At 42.8% G+C, this 18,130-nt stretch overlaps 1 protein-coding gene across 1 annotated transcript in view; it reads right to left on the bottom strand.

The window, feature by feature from the left end:
• The window catches only part of SND1 (staphylococcal nuclease and tudor domain containing 1), an 840,361-nt gene that overhangs the window by 771,332 nt on the left and 50,899 nt on the right, over nucleotides 1-18,130 (bottom strand). Inside the window, exons 6-8 of the mRNA XM_077473541.1 lie at nucleotides 16,892-16,983; nucleotides 13,959-14,117; nucleotides 8,455-8,561 (exon numbers count right to left, since the gene is read on the bottom strand). Of these exons, the coding sequence (XP_077329667.1) occupies nucleotides 8,455-8,561; nucleotides 13,959-14,117; nucleotides 16,892-16,983 (358 nt within the window). The remainder of the gene's footprint in view (nucleotides 1-8,454; nucleotides 8,562-13,958; nucleotides 14,118-16,891; nucleotides 16,984-18,130) is intronic.

Raw genomic sequence — 18,130 nt, 5'->3', positions numbered from 1 at the left:
CAGCCGGTACTGCTCCCATGGAACCAACGTGTCTGCCCAAGGACCCCTTGTCCTGGAACGAACCTCCGCACCTTTTGATTGAGCCAAGAGGCCAGGAGATCCACATCTGGTGTGCCCCACTGCAGGCCAAGAAGCCTGAACACCTCCGGATGCAATGGCTATTCTTCTGGGTCCAGCATCTGGCAACTTAAGTAGTCCGCCTGCCAGTTTTCTATTCCCAGGATGTGTATGGTCGGACAGGGCCGGTACATGTCGCTCTGTCCACTGGAGGATGCGAGCGACCTCTTGTGCTGCAGCTGAGCTCCTTGTTCCTCCTCGATGGTTGACATATGCAACCGCCATGGCGTTGTCTGTCTGGATCGTGATCGGACGCCCTCGTAACCTCATTGACCATGTGGAGAGACATAGCCTGGTCAGTCAAAGCTCCAGCTCATTGATCGGCAACTGGGATTCCTGCCGCGACCAGAGGCCCTGGGTCGACTGTACCCCCAGCACTCCACCCGGTCAGGCTGGTGTCCGTTGTGATCACCGTCCAAAGAGGCAGGAATGATTTTTCGGACCGAAGGGCCGGAGACCTTAGCCACCAGAGAAGAGAATCCCTGACTAGTTGGCTCACCCGAATCTGCCGATCCAGGGATAACGGAGATATGTCCCATTTGGACAGCATCTCCCTCTGCAAGACTATGGTGTGAAATTGGGCGTACGGTACCGCCTCGAAGGAGGCTACCATGAGGCCCAGAACTCGTATGCAGAAACGCAGTGACGACCACCTACGGTTCATCAGCTTCTTCACTGCGGCTCGGAGAGTCTGCAGTTTGAAGGGAGAAACTCACTTAGAGTCCAACAGTAAGCCTAGGTACTCCAGGCGCTGAGTCTGCACCAGTACCGACTTCTTGAGGTTCAACACCCACCCAAACTCCTGTAGTTTGCATGGTGAGCGCCACTTCCTCCCTTAATTATGAGGCGGAAGCTGCCCTCAGAAGGAGGTTGTCTAGGTAACACGATTGCGGTCCCACGCTGTCACAGCAATGACAAAATTGGAGCCAATACTTTGGTAAAGACTCAGGGTGCTGATGCCAGATCAAAAAGGGCAGAGCCACAAACTGGTAGTGCTTTTCCCCTACTGCAAACTGCAGAAACTTCTCATGCCTGAGGCATATGGGCATATGCAAGTACGCGTCCCGGATAGCCAGAGTGCCAGGGAGTCCCCCTGACAGAGTGCAGCGACTACGGAGTGAACTGCTTCCATTCTGAACCTTTGTACTTTCACAAAGCAGTTGAGGGCTTTTAGGTCCAGAATTGGATGTACCCATTCCTTTTTGGGGACTACAGATTGGAGTAGAATCCCTCAAAAATTTTCCAGCTTTGCAACAGGTACTATAACCCAGCGACTGAGCAGGTCCCTTATTGCCTTAAACAGGGCCTCCCAGCGAGCCGAGAGTAAAGATATGCTGGAGGGAAAATAATATGTTTGGTGGCCAGGAGAGGAACTCTTGCAGCCCAATGAAATCAGTTTGCAGACCCATTGGTCGGACAGCTTAGAGGCCTACCGAGCTGCAAACTCCCGAAGGCGACCTCCCACCCAAGTGTCGGGTGGGGGGCAAACCTTCATGCGGTAGTACATTTGCTTGCAGGCTTGCGAGACCAGGGATGCTTTTGTCCCTCAGCAGTCACCCTGTCGGACTGGGAGCGCACACAGACTACAGAAGATGGTAAAGCCACCGCTAATGGAGGTAGCACATGCAGAGCCCACAGACCCCAAGCAGAGAGATAGATGACAGCACATGGACTGTCAAGCACAGCCCCCAGCTAAGGGTTAGAGCCCCCCGGCCCAGGTACATACACCGCACCACAGCCCAGCCATGCAGCGTCCCCTGGGACAGGGAGAGAGGAGGGACCCCCTAATTGACCTCCCAGGGAATGCCCAGGTGCTCTGTCCCACCGAGACAGGGAGAGCGTACTTCTCTGAACCAGCTGGAGCCATCCCATCACAGCCCCACACCCGAGCAGTACAGGGTGGCTGCTGGCCACGGCACGCTGACAGACATCTGTAGTCCGGTTATATGTGTGCCCAGGAACATGTAGCTTACCGGCCGCCCCTGGAGCCTGCTGGACACGTTGTGGCCGACCCAGAGCGTGGCTAGGGCCTGCTCGTGCTCGATGGCCGGGCAGGGGGAGACTTCAAAGATCTATATTTATCCAGCCTGTCACCCAGCCGGCTGTTGATACATCACAGGATCAATATCTTGCGCAAAAGGCAAAAATTCCAGAAAAAAATCCCCGGGACTGATGGTCCCGGCAGGCAGCCTAGGTCCTTCATTAGCCAGAAAAAAAACTGAGCTGCAGGAAGGCTGAGGGGTTATAGCCAAAGGGGCTGCCCCCTGGGCGGAAATGTATAGTTCTGTTTTCACATGTATTACATGTTCTGCCTAGTCCTTTCCTGAAGGTGGCGTGATAACCCTACGGTCAAGATTAGTGTCCGTCAATGTACAAAAGAGAAAACGGAATGACTTGCCTGTAAATTCTCTTGCAGAACAATGCAAGACCTGCAAGACCTGCTGGATCATCATAGACCATGGTTTATAGCATGCTACCTTCAGGTGATTGGACAGTGGCAAAGCTTTTGGATAAGCCCTACTTGGGCGTACCCCAACTCTACCTCAGACCTTTTAAGCATGCAATGTAGAGCAACAGAAAGAGGGAAAAGGAGCCTTTGTGCTGTATCACAACATAAAAAAAAATGCAGGTCAAAATTACTTTATTTGTACAGTACATAACATAGGCTGGATATCCACAGACCCTGTTATGTTCACTAGCAATGAATCAGGCAGATGGGCAACAAACCAAAGAGAATTATGTATTAGCCCAAAACAGGAAAGGGTCAAAGATCTAACTGACCCAGAAAACCTTGCAGCAAGCTTCATCCAGATACCTTGATATCCACCTAGTAGAACTTAAGAGACTGAACTGAAGACCAGGTAGTGTCCTTACAAAAGATTAACAGATGCTTAGAATAGCAGATTGCCCAGGGAATTGCCACGATCTGGTAGAGTAGGTAAGGGTACTAAAGATAACTTAGCATGCAGGCTTTCACAGTATGTTTCATGCACCATTCAATAGTGGATTTTAAAGCAGGGTGTGCTTTTGAGACTTTGTTGGCAGGACAAAGAGGTTAGCGTAGAGGCTGTGGCTTTCAGATAGGCAGTCCTTACTAAGTCAAAACAATTGAATGCAAATTCCATGGGATGCTTGAGAGCAGGACAAAAGATTGGACAATTCCTTCATTAACCACTTGCTTACTGGGAACTTTTACCCCCTTACTGCCCAGGCCAATTTACAGTTGTCACACTGACAACTGTGCGGTCATGCATTATACCCATATGAATTTAACACAAATAGAGCTTTTAGTGGTTTTTAACCACCACTGGGTGTTTTGTAGCAGTCTTTCGGCTGTAGCGCAGGTGGGAAGGGGTTAAAGAGGGTATCCCCCTGTGAAGTACTCACAAAGTACGGTGCTAAAATGGGGTAAACATGTCCAGAAAGGATACACAGCAACCCATGTGTTAACTGTCCTGTAGCTAAAACTTTGTGGCAAAGGGGCAGGAGGAAATAAAGGCTCTGGGCGTAACTTGGTGATAATAGTGGGACCTGTGGAGTGATAACACTTGGTCATCCACCTGAGTGTAAGCGTCAAATGGTGGAATTAACCATAATGTTTAAACATTTAAAGCGGAGGTCCACCCTAAAGTGGACCTTCTGCTCATTGGAACCCTCCCCCTCTCCAGCGCCACAATTGGCACCTTTCAGGGGGGAGGGGGTGCAGGTACCTGTACAGTACAGGTATCGACCCACTTCCGGCGTAGATTCTGCAGAAGGTACGCCCCTTTCCGCAGAATCTACGCCCCTTTCCGAAGGTCCCCCGCTGCCTGCTGGGGAACACGGATCCCAGAGACAGCGGGGACCATCCTTATTGCGCAGTGCGACTCGCGCATGCGCAGTAGGGAACCGGGAAATTAAGTCGAAAGGCTCCACTTCCTGATTCCCATACCCAAGAGATGTTTGAGAGATCGACTTCGGGTGCCGACATCGCAGGCGCGCTGGGCAGGTAAGTCATTATTTTAAAAGTCAGCAGCTGCAGTATTTGTAGCTGCTGGCTTAAAAAAAAAAAAAAAAAAAGGACTTCCGGCAGACTCCCGCTTTAAGTCAAACATTCCTGGTTTTCCAGATTTTAATCATAAAACTGAACACTATCCATGAGACGCTAATAAAATGTACTGCAATTAGTGGAGATACTGGCAACAGTAATGGTCTGATAAGAGGACCAACCTGTCTTACCTTCCCACATTGCTGATCTCTTAAAGCGGAGGTTCACACAAAAATTGAACCTCCGCTTTTCGGAACCCTCCACTCCTCCGGTGTCACATTTGCCACCTTTCAGGGGAGAGGGGGTCAGATACCTGTCTAAGACCACAGTAGTCTATGCCTCTTCCTGTCCCACCGCACTGTCTGCTGGGATACACACTGGTCCCAGAGATAGCTCGGACCATTTACAACTCACGCATGTGCAGTAGGGAACCGGGAAGTGAAGCCCCAAGGCTTAATTTCCTGATTCCCATAGCAAAGATGGCAGTAGCAGCATCCGAGGACCGAATGACGGTTCGGTCTCGGGTGCTGACATCACTGGACCCTGTGACAGGTGAGTCCGTATTTTAAAAGCCAGCAGCTGCAGTATTTGTAGCTGCTGACTTTAAAAAAAAAAAAATGTTCGCAGGTCTCCCACTTTAAGTCCAGGTTTTGCCCATCACTGAGTATACCTCAGAGGGGTCTTTAGTGTCTGGAAACCATTGGAAGGGACCAACAGCCTTGGTTCTGTATAGCACCCTTTAGCTAACTACAAGTGTTGCACCAAGTGCTGAAGTGAGATTCCAAGCTGTATTGAATGAACATGTCAAAAAATTTTGAAAGTTTCCAATCACCTGAACATAGCAGCCTGTAAGCCAGAGTATGCCCATATTTAAGACATATGGGTGTACAGCGTTAAGTTTTGGTTGTACATATAGCAGTAATAGCATTGCAGAATGTTTTTGCCCAACAATGTTATGTCTGTAAGTACACATACAGAAACATTTTTCAAAACTTTTTTAAATACACATGTAAACACAAGTGTTGGCATTTACATTGTCACATATGGCACTTTGTGGTGCATGTCTATGGGCAAAAAAGTGCTACAATATGACTCCCAGACAGAACAGCTGCAATTTACTGTACACATACACATGCCTCAAATAGGACTATGCAAGTGCCCCAATAGATCATTTAATTCTTACTTTACAATTTGCCCTCTCTACAAATGTAATATGGTTAATACAAACGGACAAAGCCTTTTGTGAAATTATTAGCACTCTTATTTGCAATACACTAAGGCAGGCCGGCCATACACGAGTTGGAAAAAAAACAAAAATGAAAAATTGTGTTCAATTTAAAACAATTGTGCCATTGTTTCAAAAACTGTCCTGCGGAAACCAACTTTTTCCTTCTTTAACTGGAAATGATGCAATAGAGTTTGACCTTACAGACAGCACACTACTGTAAAAACCCCCTGTATGCTACTACTTGTACTTAAAATTCGTGGCGTGTGAAGAAAATTCTTTTCACATCGTGCACAGTTGACTACAAGACCCAGCTGTTAAGTTGCCGTCATGATGCTTGGCATTGTGGCAATTAAGAGGCATTTTGAATGCCTCATGACATTTAAAAGCAGCCTATTCATAAAACATGCCGTACATTGCTTTACATATATTTTGGCTGCATTTAGGTTTTACCTTCATGCCTTCACAACCACTTCAATATTTACATAATTTAGAGAACACTTTGCTCCACGAGTTTAGCTTGTTACATCAAACTGTTTTGCAGAAGAACTTCTTCCCCCTCAAACTACCTATAGCAATTTCAAAATGACAGACTCCAAAACTGACTTGAAATCTGCATTACCTTCTGGGTCACAAATCACAAGACTCTGGAACAGACCTCTGCAGTTTTACCTAAAAGCAAACTCAATTACCCTGAAAGCAAACATCTGTTTCTACATTTTAGTATCATTTTTCTTTAGCTACTATCAAGTTAAGTATGCTATAATAAAATCACAAAGTGATATAGTTCAGTTAGGGCTGTATAAATGCCTTGATTACAAGCAACTAATCGTAAAGCTTTTTTTCAACAGAAAAGTCAACTCAGATTACCAAAGAACATTTTCTGCTCTCAGCTAATACAGTTAACATTCTATAGTACGGTACTACATTTTAATTACAAATGGACACATCTCATAAAATTCATGTAAGCAGTTACTCAAAGGCTCTGGAGAGAATTCTAAAGTATCTTTATAAGGACATTGCTCAGATATAAGATTTTAAATTTGACCATAGAAACACTTTAATCAGCCACTGAAATCACTGCATCATTGGTGGTTTAGTGCCCCTTTTTTCTTTTTAAGACCAGTGGCCATGTGCTCATTCCCTGGTATTGGCCCTGTAACATCCACTTAACCAAAGTAGTTCCCAGTTCCCTCTGGCTGTATTACTCTGGCATCCGATTTTCATCCATCGCACCCACATCATTCCCATTGATGGCTACAATTCCATTTGCATGATAGTAATTGTGGCTATGCCTCAGTTTTGCAGTACTGAGGGCAAGACCATAAACAGAGGGGTGAGACTTGTGTCTCTGAACTCCCAGGATTTTACAGCAAGTACAAAAATACAAATCTCCCTCATTGGTCTTCATTGAGGGGCACAGGATTCAAAGACATTCATGAGGTACAAATGCAATCCAACTGAGGGGTGGGCAACAGCAACAAGTCTACACCGGGGAAAAAAAAACAAAAAAAAAAAAACTTAAGCTTGTGGCTGAAAGAGCTGCCCAAAGGACACTATGCCCAAGCTGACATCAAATGAGCCCTGAACACCTGGCAAAAAATGTAGAGAAACTGAAATGAAGACCAAGTTGCAACCTTAGAAAAGCTAGGAAATCATTGTTGAAAAGTCAAAAAAAAAAAAAAAAAAAAAAGACACCCTGTTCTTGTAGAGTGCACCTTGACAGTACCACACGATTGAATAATGATCTGTGAGCCACTGAGAAATTGTGGAGAGAAGCTCATACCATGAAGGGAAATTCTCTGATATACTGGGTCAAATGCAGATGAAATCACATATCCTGGTTGAGGTAAAAGCAAAAATCCTCAAAGGAAGAGTCTCTAGGCATAACTAACTTTGTCCTTGTGTCAGACCAGATAGGTCCAAACTGACCAAACAACTTGCCATGGTGATGACAAGGAACAAAACCTTGTACGTGTGGAAGGGGAAATATCCCCAATACGGTGGTCAAAATGCAATTCTGAAGTACTGAGAGAACCAGATTCAAATGTCACCTGTGACTGGTGAGTGTACAGGGGGAACCATATGAGGCACCCCATAGACAAGGTCTTCACGAACCGGAACCTAGCGACCTCTGGAAGATTACAATAAGACTTGAGTCTCGGACAAATGCTGATCCAGGTCAAATTGTTTAAATGTCTGGATTGATCCCACAGTATTTTCTAGGATGAAAACTTCCTCAACCCAAGGGAAGCAGGTTTTCCAAGTGCAATAGTAGCTGTTACACCTAAAAAACGTTTCAGCTGTGTGACTATGGCTTTGAGGTTGACGTCTGAGTGACAGACAGTTTTCTCAGGTGGTTTCTCTTTTTCCCCAAGGTTGGGATCTCATCTGCTGCATTAAACAATCCCTCCCCCCAGAAGTGTCCAAGGTAGTCCTGAAGACATTTGTAAAATGCTTTTTGCACATCTGTCCCGGCTGATTTTGGGGCATATTTGGCCCATGTAACAGGGAATAACATCAGGGAACACCGAGTCTCCCCAAAAGGAGTCTGGGACTAGCAGGGGCATCTAAAAAAAAAGCTTTAGTACCTCCAAGGGAATGGCAAAAATAAGCATCTTCAGGGGCCCGATTGTATAGCAGGGGGAGTGAGGAATAAAGTAAAGCAGTTTATGTCCTCGGGGGCAAACTAATACAAGACCCCTAACTGCAGGGAAGCCTCGTTAATATTTTTGCTGAAATTCTATTTTAAAGCTGAATTTTGGGAGTTCAACCACATTGTATAAAAAAAAGTGCAGGCACACCAAATTAAGTCCAAGGAGGTGCATGACCTCTCCTGAACTTCTCAATATATATCCAGGTTTATGGCTTGGTTTGACAGAGCTGACAGACCACCTACCCCTTTTCCCTCTGCTGCTTATTTAGTTAACCCAACTCCAAAAATCCGCTCAGTAAACCAGGACTACAGATATTGTTATTACACTGTGGTCTACTGGCACTGTAAAGATTGACTACAATAGGTTTTGAATATATTTCGACCCACTAAATACCTAGAGCTCAACTATTATGCAGCTCATGAACTTACCGTTCTGCAGCCCGAAGCTTCTCAGATCCCTGCGTATACACCGCTATAGACCAGTCCACACAGCGGGCAAAACCTTCCTTTAAAAGCAGTTCTGTGATGTTTCCATTCTAAAATGAAAACATATTACAGTTTAAAATGAAGCACTGAACTAGGATGATCACAGTACACGGGTATTAAAGTGGTTCAAAAGGCACAAGTTTTTTTATAGTCGGGCATTCCCGCAATAAAGTAGTCATAAACCTTTATATACCCAGTGAAGTGAATATCCTCAAGTAATACACATAATAAAAATCTTACATAAGTTGTACCCGCTTATCTGCAGTCTTCTCTTCATACTTTCAAAGTACAGAATTTATAAAGCTTGTCTGAGCTTTCAGGAAAAAGAGGTGGAACGCTGAAGGTACACTGCAGAGCTCAGTAAGGAGAGCTCTGAGAGCCAATTGGAAGGAAGGGACAGCACACAGAGTTGGGTCTGTTAATCAGCTTGAGGTTCTTCCCGTCACCTTTGTTCTGGTTACAGGAACATTTGTCAGAAGTGATTGGTGCCGATAGAGAAACGAAGCAGCAGACAGAAAGGAAACTTTGTGCGCTTGAGACAAGTACACACTACAATAGAGGGATATGCTTTGTTCATATTTCAGGTTTGCAGTTTACAACCACTTTAGGCTCGGTTCACATAGGGGGCGACACGGCGACACGACTTGCCGTGCCGCGACCCGACAACCCCCGTTCTGTACTACGGAACCGTTCTAAGAGGAGCGACTCGAGTCGCTCCGACTTAGAAAAAAGGTTCCTGTACTACTTTTGGGCGACCTCGGGCGACTTGCATTGACTTCTATACAGAAGTAATTTGCAAGTCGCCGCTGAGGTCGCGGCACGGCAAGTCGTGTCGCCCCCTGTGTGAACCGAGCCTTAAGGTAAAAGGGTGCCAGTAGAAATATCACTTTTTTTCTTCAAAATAAGCTGCGCTATAATGATCCAAAAATACTATGTGAAACAAGTAGATAGATTAAATCAAAACAACAGTTTGACAAAATATAAACAAAAGAATGCATATATACGTGTTCAAATCAGGGCTCGACAAAACCCGGGCGTCAGGTCGCATTGGCGACTAGAATTAGCGATTGGCGCCTCGGGCAGCACAGCTGGGGGTATCCTGTGTCCGTGGACCCCCCCGGCGTGATTGCGTCGGGCCGCGCCGCCGGTAATTGAGCCCCCGGCTTTGAGGCCTTCTGTGATCCTATTCCTTCTGGAATCTGGCACCCTCTTGTGGTGGCAGTTGGAATTACAACCAGAAATGCCAATTGAGATATCTCCTTTCATTTACTTAGAACACCTAAACACATTATATATATATATATATATATATATATGTGTGTGTATGTATGCGTGTGTGTGTATGTATATATATATATATATATATATATATATATATATATATATATATATATATATATATATACACATACACATACACACACACACACACACATATATATATATACACACACATATACACACACTTTTTTTTTATTTTTTATTATTCTAACACCCTAGAGAGTAAAATGGTGGTCGTTGCAATAATGTCTGTCACACCATATTTGCACAGCGGACTTACAAGCGCACTTTTTTGGGGGAAAATAATTGATTTAATAAAAAAAAAAAATAAGACAGCAGTAAAGTCAGCCCAATTTTTTTTTTTATATTGTGAAAGATAATGTTACGCTGAGTAAATTGATACCCAACATGTCACGCTTTAAAATTGCGCCCGCTCATGGAATGGCGACAAACTTTTACCCTTTAAAATCTCCATAGTCGACGTTTAAAAAATTCTACAGGTTGCACGTTTTGAGTTACAGAGAAGGTCTAGGGCTAGAATTATTGCTCTTACTCTACCAATCGCAGCGATACCTCACATGTGTGGTTTGAACATTGCTTTCATATATGCGTTCGCTTCTGCATGCAAGCTTGGCGGGACAGGGCGCATTTAAAAATATTTTTTTTTTCTTTATTTTAAACTTTTATTTTTTCACTGTTCTTTTAAAAAAAAAAGTGTATCGCTTTTATTCCTATTACAAGGAATGTAAAAATCCCTTGTAATAGAAAAAAGCATGACAGGTCCTCATATACAAGATCTGGGGTCAGAGAGACCTCACATCTCATATTTACACTAAAATGCAATTTAAAAAAAAATCGTCATTTGAAAAAAATAAAACAAATAAAATGTCCCTCTAAGAGCTATGGGCAATGACTTGGAGACAGGTGGGGGGGGGGGGGGGGGGGGGGGGGCGGCTATCTTCCCCTCACTCGCCTCCATGTCAGGCCAGGGACAGTAGTTGGTATAATCCTACGGCCACACCGCTCATTGCCCAGCACATACATGGCCGTAGGATTATACCAACTACTGGAACAAAGCGCTTAAAGAGATACATCCTCCATGCAGTCCATGTTCAGAGGGAGTGTTTTAATAGTGGCGACATCTGATCTCTGAGATGGGATCAGTATAGCTGGTAAGCGCCAGTATTGTTGGTGGTGGAAAGTCTCTCTACAACTCTGATGACACTTTCTTCATTGGTGCGGTGTGATAAAACATGGTGGAGAGCATAAGCAGATTTTCTGTTGACTGGGAAATGGACTAATATTTGAACACATATATATGCATTCTTTTGTTTATATTTTGTCAAACTGTTGTTTTGATTTAATCTACTTGTTTCACATAGTATTTTTGGATCATTATAGCGCAGCTTATTTGGAAAAAATTTGTATTTGTAATTGTGGGTATTTCGCATTTAAAGCTACTGCTGCATTATATATATATTCACCAATTTTTTGTCACAAATCTTTTTTCACTGTTACAAAACCGTATTCAAGAATAGCGCTGTATTTTATGGGTTTTATTTTGTTTGGAGTAGAAATATCACCACTTTACCCCCTATATACAGTGGGTATAGAGAAAAAAAAATCACCCCCTCCCTTTTACTACGTAGCCCAAAATGAAGACAATTTGATTTATCTGGTTGTATTTACTCAGTGTAATTTATAACATTTAGGTTAAAGATATAACCCAATGTCAAAAATAAATTCAATGAGAGAAAAAAAGGATCACCCCCTCCTAAAAAAAGGACTTGTAAACTTAATCAGGTCTAGCTAATCACCTTAACAAAAAGCCATTTGATTTTTTAACTGATCAGCTGTGGTCATTTTGATTAACTCGGCATGAAAAGCTTTCCTGGAGCATTTCAGTCCTTGGTAGTGCAACTGAAGCAATCCACTATGGGTGGCAAGGTACTGCCAAAAGATCGCCAGAATAAAGTTGAGGGTAGGCGCAAGTCAGGAGATGGATAAAAATTTCAAAGGCTTTATCGATTCCAAGAACAGGGTTAGGCATCCTCAGCCCTCCAGCTGTATGGAAACTACAAGCCCCATGAGACATTGCAAGACCCTGACAATCACAGGCATGACTCCTAGAGGCAGTGGTATGATGGGATTTGTAGTTTCACCACAGCTGGAGTGCCAAGGTTGCCTACTGCTGTCCTAGACGCACAGTGAAGTCTATTAGGAAGTGGAAGGTACTTGGTACAACACAGACCCTACCTGGATCAGGACGTCACACCAAACTGGATGAAAGAGCCAGGAGGAAACTGGTCAGAGAGGTTACAACTCTGAAGCAGTTGGCGGAATTTAAAGTGTTCATAGTGTTAATGTGACAATATCAAACCGTTCTCATTCCAGGCATGTGTGCGCAATGGAAATATGCTTTTTCCACACATCCCTGTAATGACTGCCAGCTGGATACTGGCACATACACGGTATATTTAAATATTTGTCAGCACACCAAGCATCTTCAATTACGTCCAAATGTTTGTTTTGTTGGATAGAGATCACATCAGTGTAGTGCAACATTTCGGAGCCACGCAGGACCCTTTCATCAGGCATGCGAAGACGAAGGTGTCTCGCGTGGCTCCAAAAATGTAGCGATGTGATCACTCTTCAATAAAAAACAAGTTCAGACATAAATGAAGATCCTCGGTGTACTGGTGAATATCTACATTATAGCAATATCACAAATTCTCCACAAATGTGGCTCGTATATGAGGGTTGCAAGAAAAAGTCACTCCTCAAGAAAGGCCACAAGCAGTCATGACTGAGCTTTGCCAAAAACTCACTTTGAAGATTCTAAGGCCACATGGAAAAAGGTGTTCGACTGAAATAAAATTTGGTCCACCTTTCCACATGGCAATGACCCAAAGCACACAGCAAAAATGGCCACACAGTGGTTGGAGAAAAAGGTGAATATCCTTGCATAGCCTCCTCCTAGCCCAAACGCAAACTCCATTAAAAATATGTGGAATGACGTGAAGACTGTAGTCCACAGACGGTCACCAAATTTAACTAAACTTGAGCACTCCTGTAAAGAGTGGGCAAATAGTCCAGATGCAAAGTTGGTAGAGACATATCCCAACAGACTAAAGGCTATAATTAAATAGGAAGTAAACCCTGATGGGTTTACTTCATCTTTGATTCCCTGCAAAGATAAAGCATAACGGACTACTATGCATCGCATAGTCCATTATGCGTCACTTACCTGACACAGGAGCCAGCGAAGTCACTGCTGTCCCCTATAGTTCCGAGCGTCCATCTTCTTGGTGGGTCTCGCTGCTCCGACGCTGTGATTCGCCGGAGCAGGGATGACGACACTCGCGGCACATCGCCGCGACCTGCAGCTTACCCAGTGCGCCTGGGCGCCGCTGCCTACAGCGCATGTGCCGTAGACAGCGGTGGCTGTCTTCAGATAAATATCTCCTAAACCGTATAGGTTTAGGAGATATTTCTTGGACCTACAGGTAAGCCTTAATCTAGGCTTACCTGTAGGTCAAAGTGGTTTGTAAGGGTTTACAACCACTTTAAAGCAAAGGGCGGTTCAACAAAATATTGATAAGGGGGTAATTTTTTCCCACCTGATATGTTGGTTTCATATCTTTCACTTGGATATTATAAGTTGCACTAAGTAAATACAGCTGGATATAATAATAATAAAAAAAATCTTCATTTCGGACTGCAAAGCAACAAAATGTGATTTTAAGGGGGGGGGGGGGATTCTTTTTGATACCCACTGTAGAGTCTTGTTTTCATCCAGAGCTGTGCCCAGCTGCTGCTGCACTGGTCTCTGTTCCTCTCCTCACAGGACAGAGGCAGAAGTGGGGGCCATTGGCTCTTGCTGCTGTCCATCAGATCGAGGTAGGAAGGTGCAAGGCTGAATTACGTAGCGTGTCTATGGATGCACACAGCATGGGAGTGAGCGAACACAGCTGCTTGCTATGGTGGCAGACAGTGCCTGTGGGGTCCCCAGAAGAGGTTAAAGGCTGTTCTGTGCAATGCCACTGAACAGAGCAGGTAACACATTTTAGATGAAAAAAAAAAAAAATTAAGCCTTTACAACTATTTCAATCAAACTTCAGCCATCATTACGCCATGCCTAAATCTTCGTAAATGACAATACGTACAGGATGCAGAATGGTGCCAAGAATATTCTGGTTGTGGCTGCTCTCCAAGATAATCTGCACATCTCTCTGCAGCAAACGTGATTCTGTAAAGAATTTAGCTTCAGCAGCAAAAGGTTCAGGACTCTCTGTACCATCAGTTTCCCGCTTAAAAGTTGGACACTAAAAATAAAGTTTGGTGTTTAAAGAGATACACTTATCCAAACAAGCAAAGGGAAACTTGAATAAAACAAATACAGCAACTTTTTCAGTTTTGAAAAAAATAAGGTTGTTTGTCAGACAGTTGCTTGCTTTGTCCAGGTAAAACCTGAACACAAAATGTGGGGTTCAGTCACCAGGCCAGGGAGGCACAAACTGCAATATTAGTCTGAAACATTCTAGGCCCAGACTCAAAAAAGTGTTTTTTAGGTGTGCTTAGTGAGGACACTTGCCACCACTTCCTCTCCTTACAGGATGTAAAGAGAATTAACAAGGTCAGACCCTACAATTAAAACAAGGAAAAAAAAAAAAATCTTTTTTGTACTATCCAATAAATCTATCCACTTTAAATATAACCTAAACATAGTTAAAGCAAGCCAAAGAGCATATGTGCTTTAAAATGTTTAAATATTTACTCAGATCAGCTTTACCAGTCAATTAGGAAAATACACATTCCAATTTCAGAACACAATTTTTCATTTCTAAAGGCTTTTGCACAATTGTTTACAACCAGTCTTTTGCATTTGGGAACCAACTGTTTTGGTAAACAAAATTTTGTACGGTAATCCACTGCTATTGATAAAGGGGACTTTTAGGAATGATTTAAAACAGCCATGTTTCCGAACCAGCAGTGAAGGCTGTCACTATGAAAACAAGTTCCAGTTCCAAGAGGAAAAAAAAATAAAAATCTGATTTAGACTTGACACTACTTTACAAAGTAGAATAATCCTCCCTTACACAAAATCCCCAGCTGCTGGTGACTACCTGGTGTTTGAACTTCAACCAAAAGCCAGCGCTAAAAAAGTGAAATCAGACTAAACCTACAAAAAAACAAAACTTATCAAATTAAACATATACAACAAAGTCCATTAATGTGCAATAGCAAATTCAGGGAGTAATAGGACAGTCACTGCATTCAGAGTTCCTCTTCCTGTTTTGAAGGCCAGAAGCAGGACACAGGAAGAGAAGCTCTGAATGTATTTTGACACCTATTAGATATCCAGAAAGTGTGAAGATTTTCATCTGGGGAATGATCATTTAAAAAAAAAAAAATTTAGAATAAATATATATATATATATATATATATATATATATATATATATATATATATATATATATATTCTATGGGGCGTTTCATGTAGCTCTCCCTGTGCACTCACCAGTCACAGGTGGCATTTGAATCTGGTTCTCTCAGTCTTGTTGGAACCAAAGACCTGGTTAGAGGCAGAGTTATATGCTGCTGGCCTTTAATGTTTTTTGCTTAGCTCTTATACAGGCAACAGCACATAAGACAATGGAAGTGAAACAGAAGGGCGCAGAAATTAAAAAAAAACAGAACATTTCTCCATTTGAAAAAAAGAATATCCACCTACATGGTAAATAACCAGGGGTAAGTATAAACCCATGGTGTTAACAGTGGCAGGGAGCTTGTAGCAAGAAGTGAGCCAGCTCTTGGTATGTTGAACCCCGCCCAGCTGTATAAAAAAAAAAAAAAAAAAAGTGTCTACACCTATGTGGGGAGGCACATTTAAATGAGGAAATGGATTTCAATGGACACCTCCTTGCTCAAGCCAGAACACTTCAGGTAGTCTCTCATCACAGAAACCCCAGAAGACCACAGGGCTTAGTGAAAACTAATCACACAGAAGTATGCATAAACAAGACATACTAAGATGGAATAGGATTTCTTGGATATAAAAATGGAACAAAAACATTTTTACTAGGTCATATAGGTGCACTATTTGGCCAGCAGGGGAAGTGATCTTCATTAGAAAAAACAAAACTGGCTACTTTGTATCAACCATATTATAGCTATAAAGCTGAGTCTAGAAAGTTATTGCATTATGTATTATTGTTATTTTAGAATACATACCTCTAGTTAAGGGTGTTAATATACCGTATTTATCTCTCTGCATTTATATATTAAAAATCTTGACCTAAACAAAAATGGATTGAACTTTTTCCTAGTGTACAGGGATCCGTGTCAGACTAAAGTTTTTTTTTTTTTTTAACATTTAATCCTATGGGCGCTAAAGTATTTAAGGTACTGTACAGGGTCTCTCAGTGATATTTGTGGAATCTTGCAGCTGTGGAACTACACTTTCGAATAGTTTGTTACTCAAACTTTTAAACCTTCCGTAGATCTTTTTAGATTTGGTGTATTGCAAGAGGAGACCTTACTAAATGTAAAATGCATTATACAGTTGAATAGCTATAGAAAAAAATTGCAGCAACACAGAGACTGAGCTGTCAGATCTCTTCGATACCATCAGTAGTTGGCAGGACCAGCTTCCAGTCACGTGACCGATGACAGCCAATCTGAGCCCCTTTCAGACCGTCCAGCAGCTACCTATTTTTCACCAGCTTAAAGTTACAACTTGGGTTAATATGTACCCCTGAATACTTACCAAGTGGATTTTTTTTTTATTGCTTTTTTTTATTTGCTCTGGTTTCAACCTCTTCCTGCATGCTTCTGTTCTACTTCCATTGTCTATTTGCTGGATTACCCTGATCCATGCATTGTGTGCTATACTTATTCCCAGAATTCCTGTCCCCCTCAATGGGCAATGCATATTGTATGCTCTTTTCAAGCACAGAAAACTATTTTCAAAGCAAATTGCTACAGTCTTTGTAATGCCGTATAGATACAGCTGAAATGTAACCATGTCATGCATCATTTGTAATTAAAGTATAATCTAGCTCATATCACTTCAAAATAAAATTTTAGGACCTCATACCTTAACTCCAGACAACATGACAGTCACCAGATAATTATCAGGAAGAAGCAGCGCTCTCACCACACTACCATCACGAACATGCTCAATAATAGCTGAAAATGCAACACAAAGTTACTCTGCATGAAAAAAAAAAAACAGACTTTTGCAATTGCTAAACCAATAACAGTTATTGCCTTAAAAAGGTTTTAGTATTCTTAAAACTTTACAAGGGAGCCCATGCTTATTTACTAGCCTTCTGCTTACAAAGCTACACTGAACACCAGGAACTGCACCATGCATAGGTGGTTTTAGGAGACAAGAACCCCTATACGCTGTGCTTAAAAGTGTAAACCCAATGAAGAAATATATCCACTTGCATTTCAAGTGCTGCTGCACTGAACCTCCCAAAAACATACCTACAAAATGAATTCATATGCAGTGCTGTGCATTTAAATACAATACACAGCGCAAAAAAATGGCTCAGCGGTGAAAACGTGGCTTAGCATTGATGAAGTGAGCTGCCAATTCAGATTGTCTGCGTGAGACGCTTATTCGGAGTGGCCGGCTTGATGCTCTGAATAATGGAATTTGCACAGCAGAGATCAAGTACATTGATGCTGTGAGCAGTTTATTGAAGATCTCACCATTTGGTCTATTTTTTCCTATATATATCCGTGGGACATGTGATGAGGATAGTGCACATTTCCATTAAGGGTGAATCTTCAGGACTGATCAGACCTTGATTTAAGGACTTTATGCTGATCATGCGTGGAACACTAGCACCAGTGTGGCACTATTGAAAAATGTTTACACAGTATCAGAACTAAATTTAAAGTGGAAGTAAACTTCCAGCTCTTGCTTTTACCTATAGGGTATGCCTTATAGGCTTACCTATAGGTAGTGCAAATATCTCTTAAGTGCACTGTTTAGGGAGATATTTACTGTACATGAAGCCAGTGACATCACAGGTGCATGCACTCTGAAGGAACGGCCACCCATGCTGTTGCTTCAGAGCCCTGTACCATAAATTGCGGATCCCGTGCACATGCACAGGAGTGACATCATTGCGGCTCCAGCCAGTCACAGTGCCGGAATCCGCGAACCTGGAAGATTAAAGATGGGACTGCCTGCCGCTCTGACATCTCAGAGCTGGAATGCTTAGTTTTAAAGGTACTTTTATCATGTGCTAGTATGCAATGCCTTGCAGTACAAAAAGTCCAGCAGTTTACAACCTTTTTAAGGACTTGAACATTTATTATA

Source organism: Lithobates pipiens, unplaced genomic scaffold (genome assembly GCF_037356315.1).
Source record: "Lithobates pipiens isolate NorthernLeopardFrog02 unplaced genomic scaffold, aLitPip1_a1.2 Scaffold_8, whole genome shotgun sequence".
NCBI lineage: Eukaryota > Metazoa > Chordata > Amphibia > Anura > Ranidae > Lithobates > Lithobates pipiens.
The sequence above is the reverse complement of the archived record's forward strand: the minus strand, read 5'-3'. Positions and strand labels throughout refer to the sequence as shown.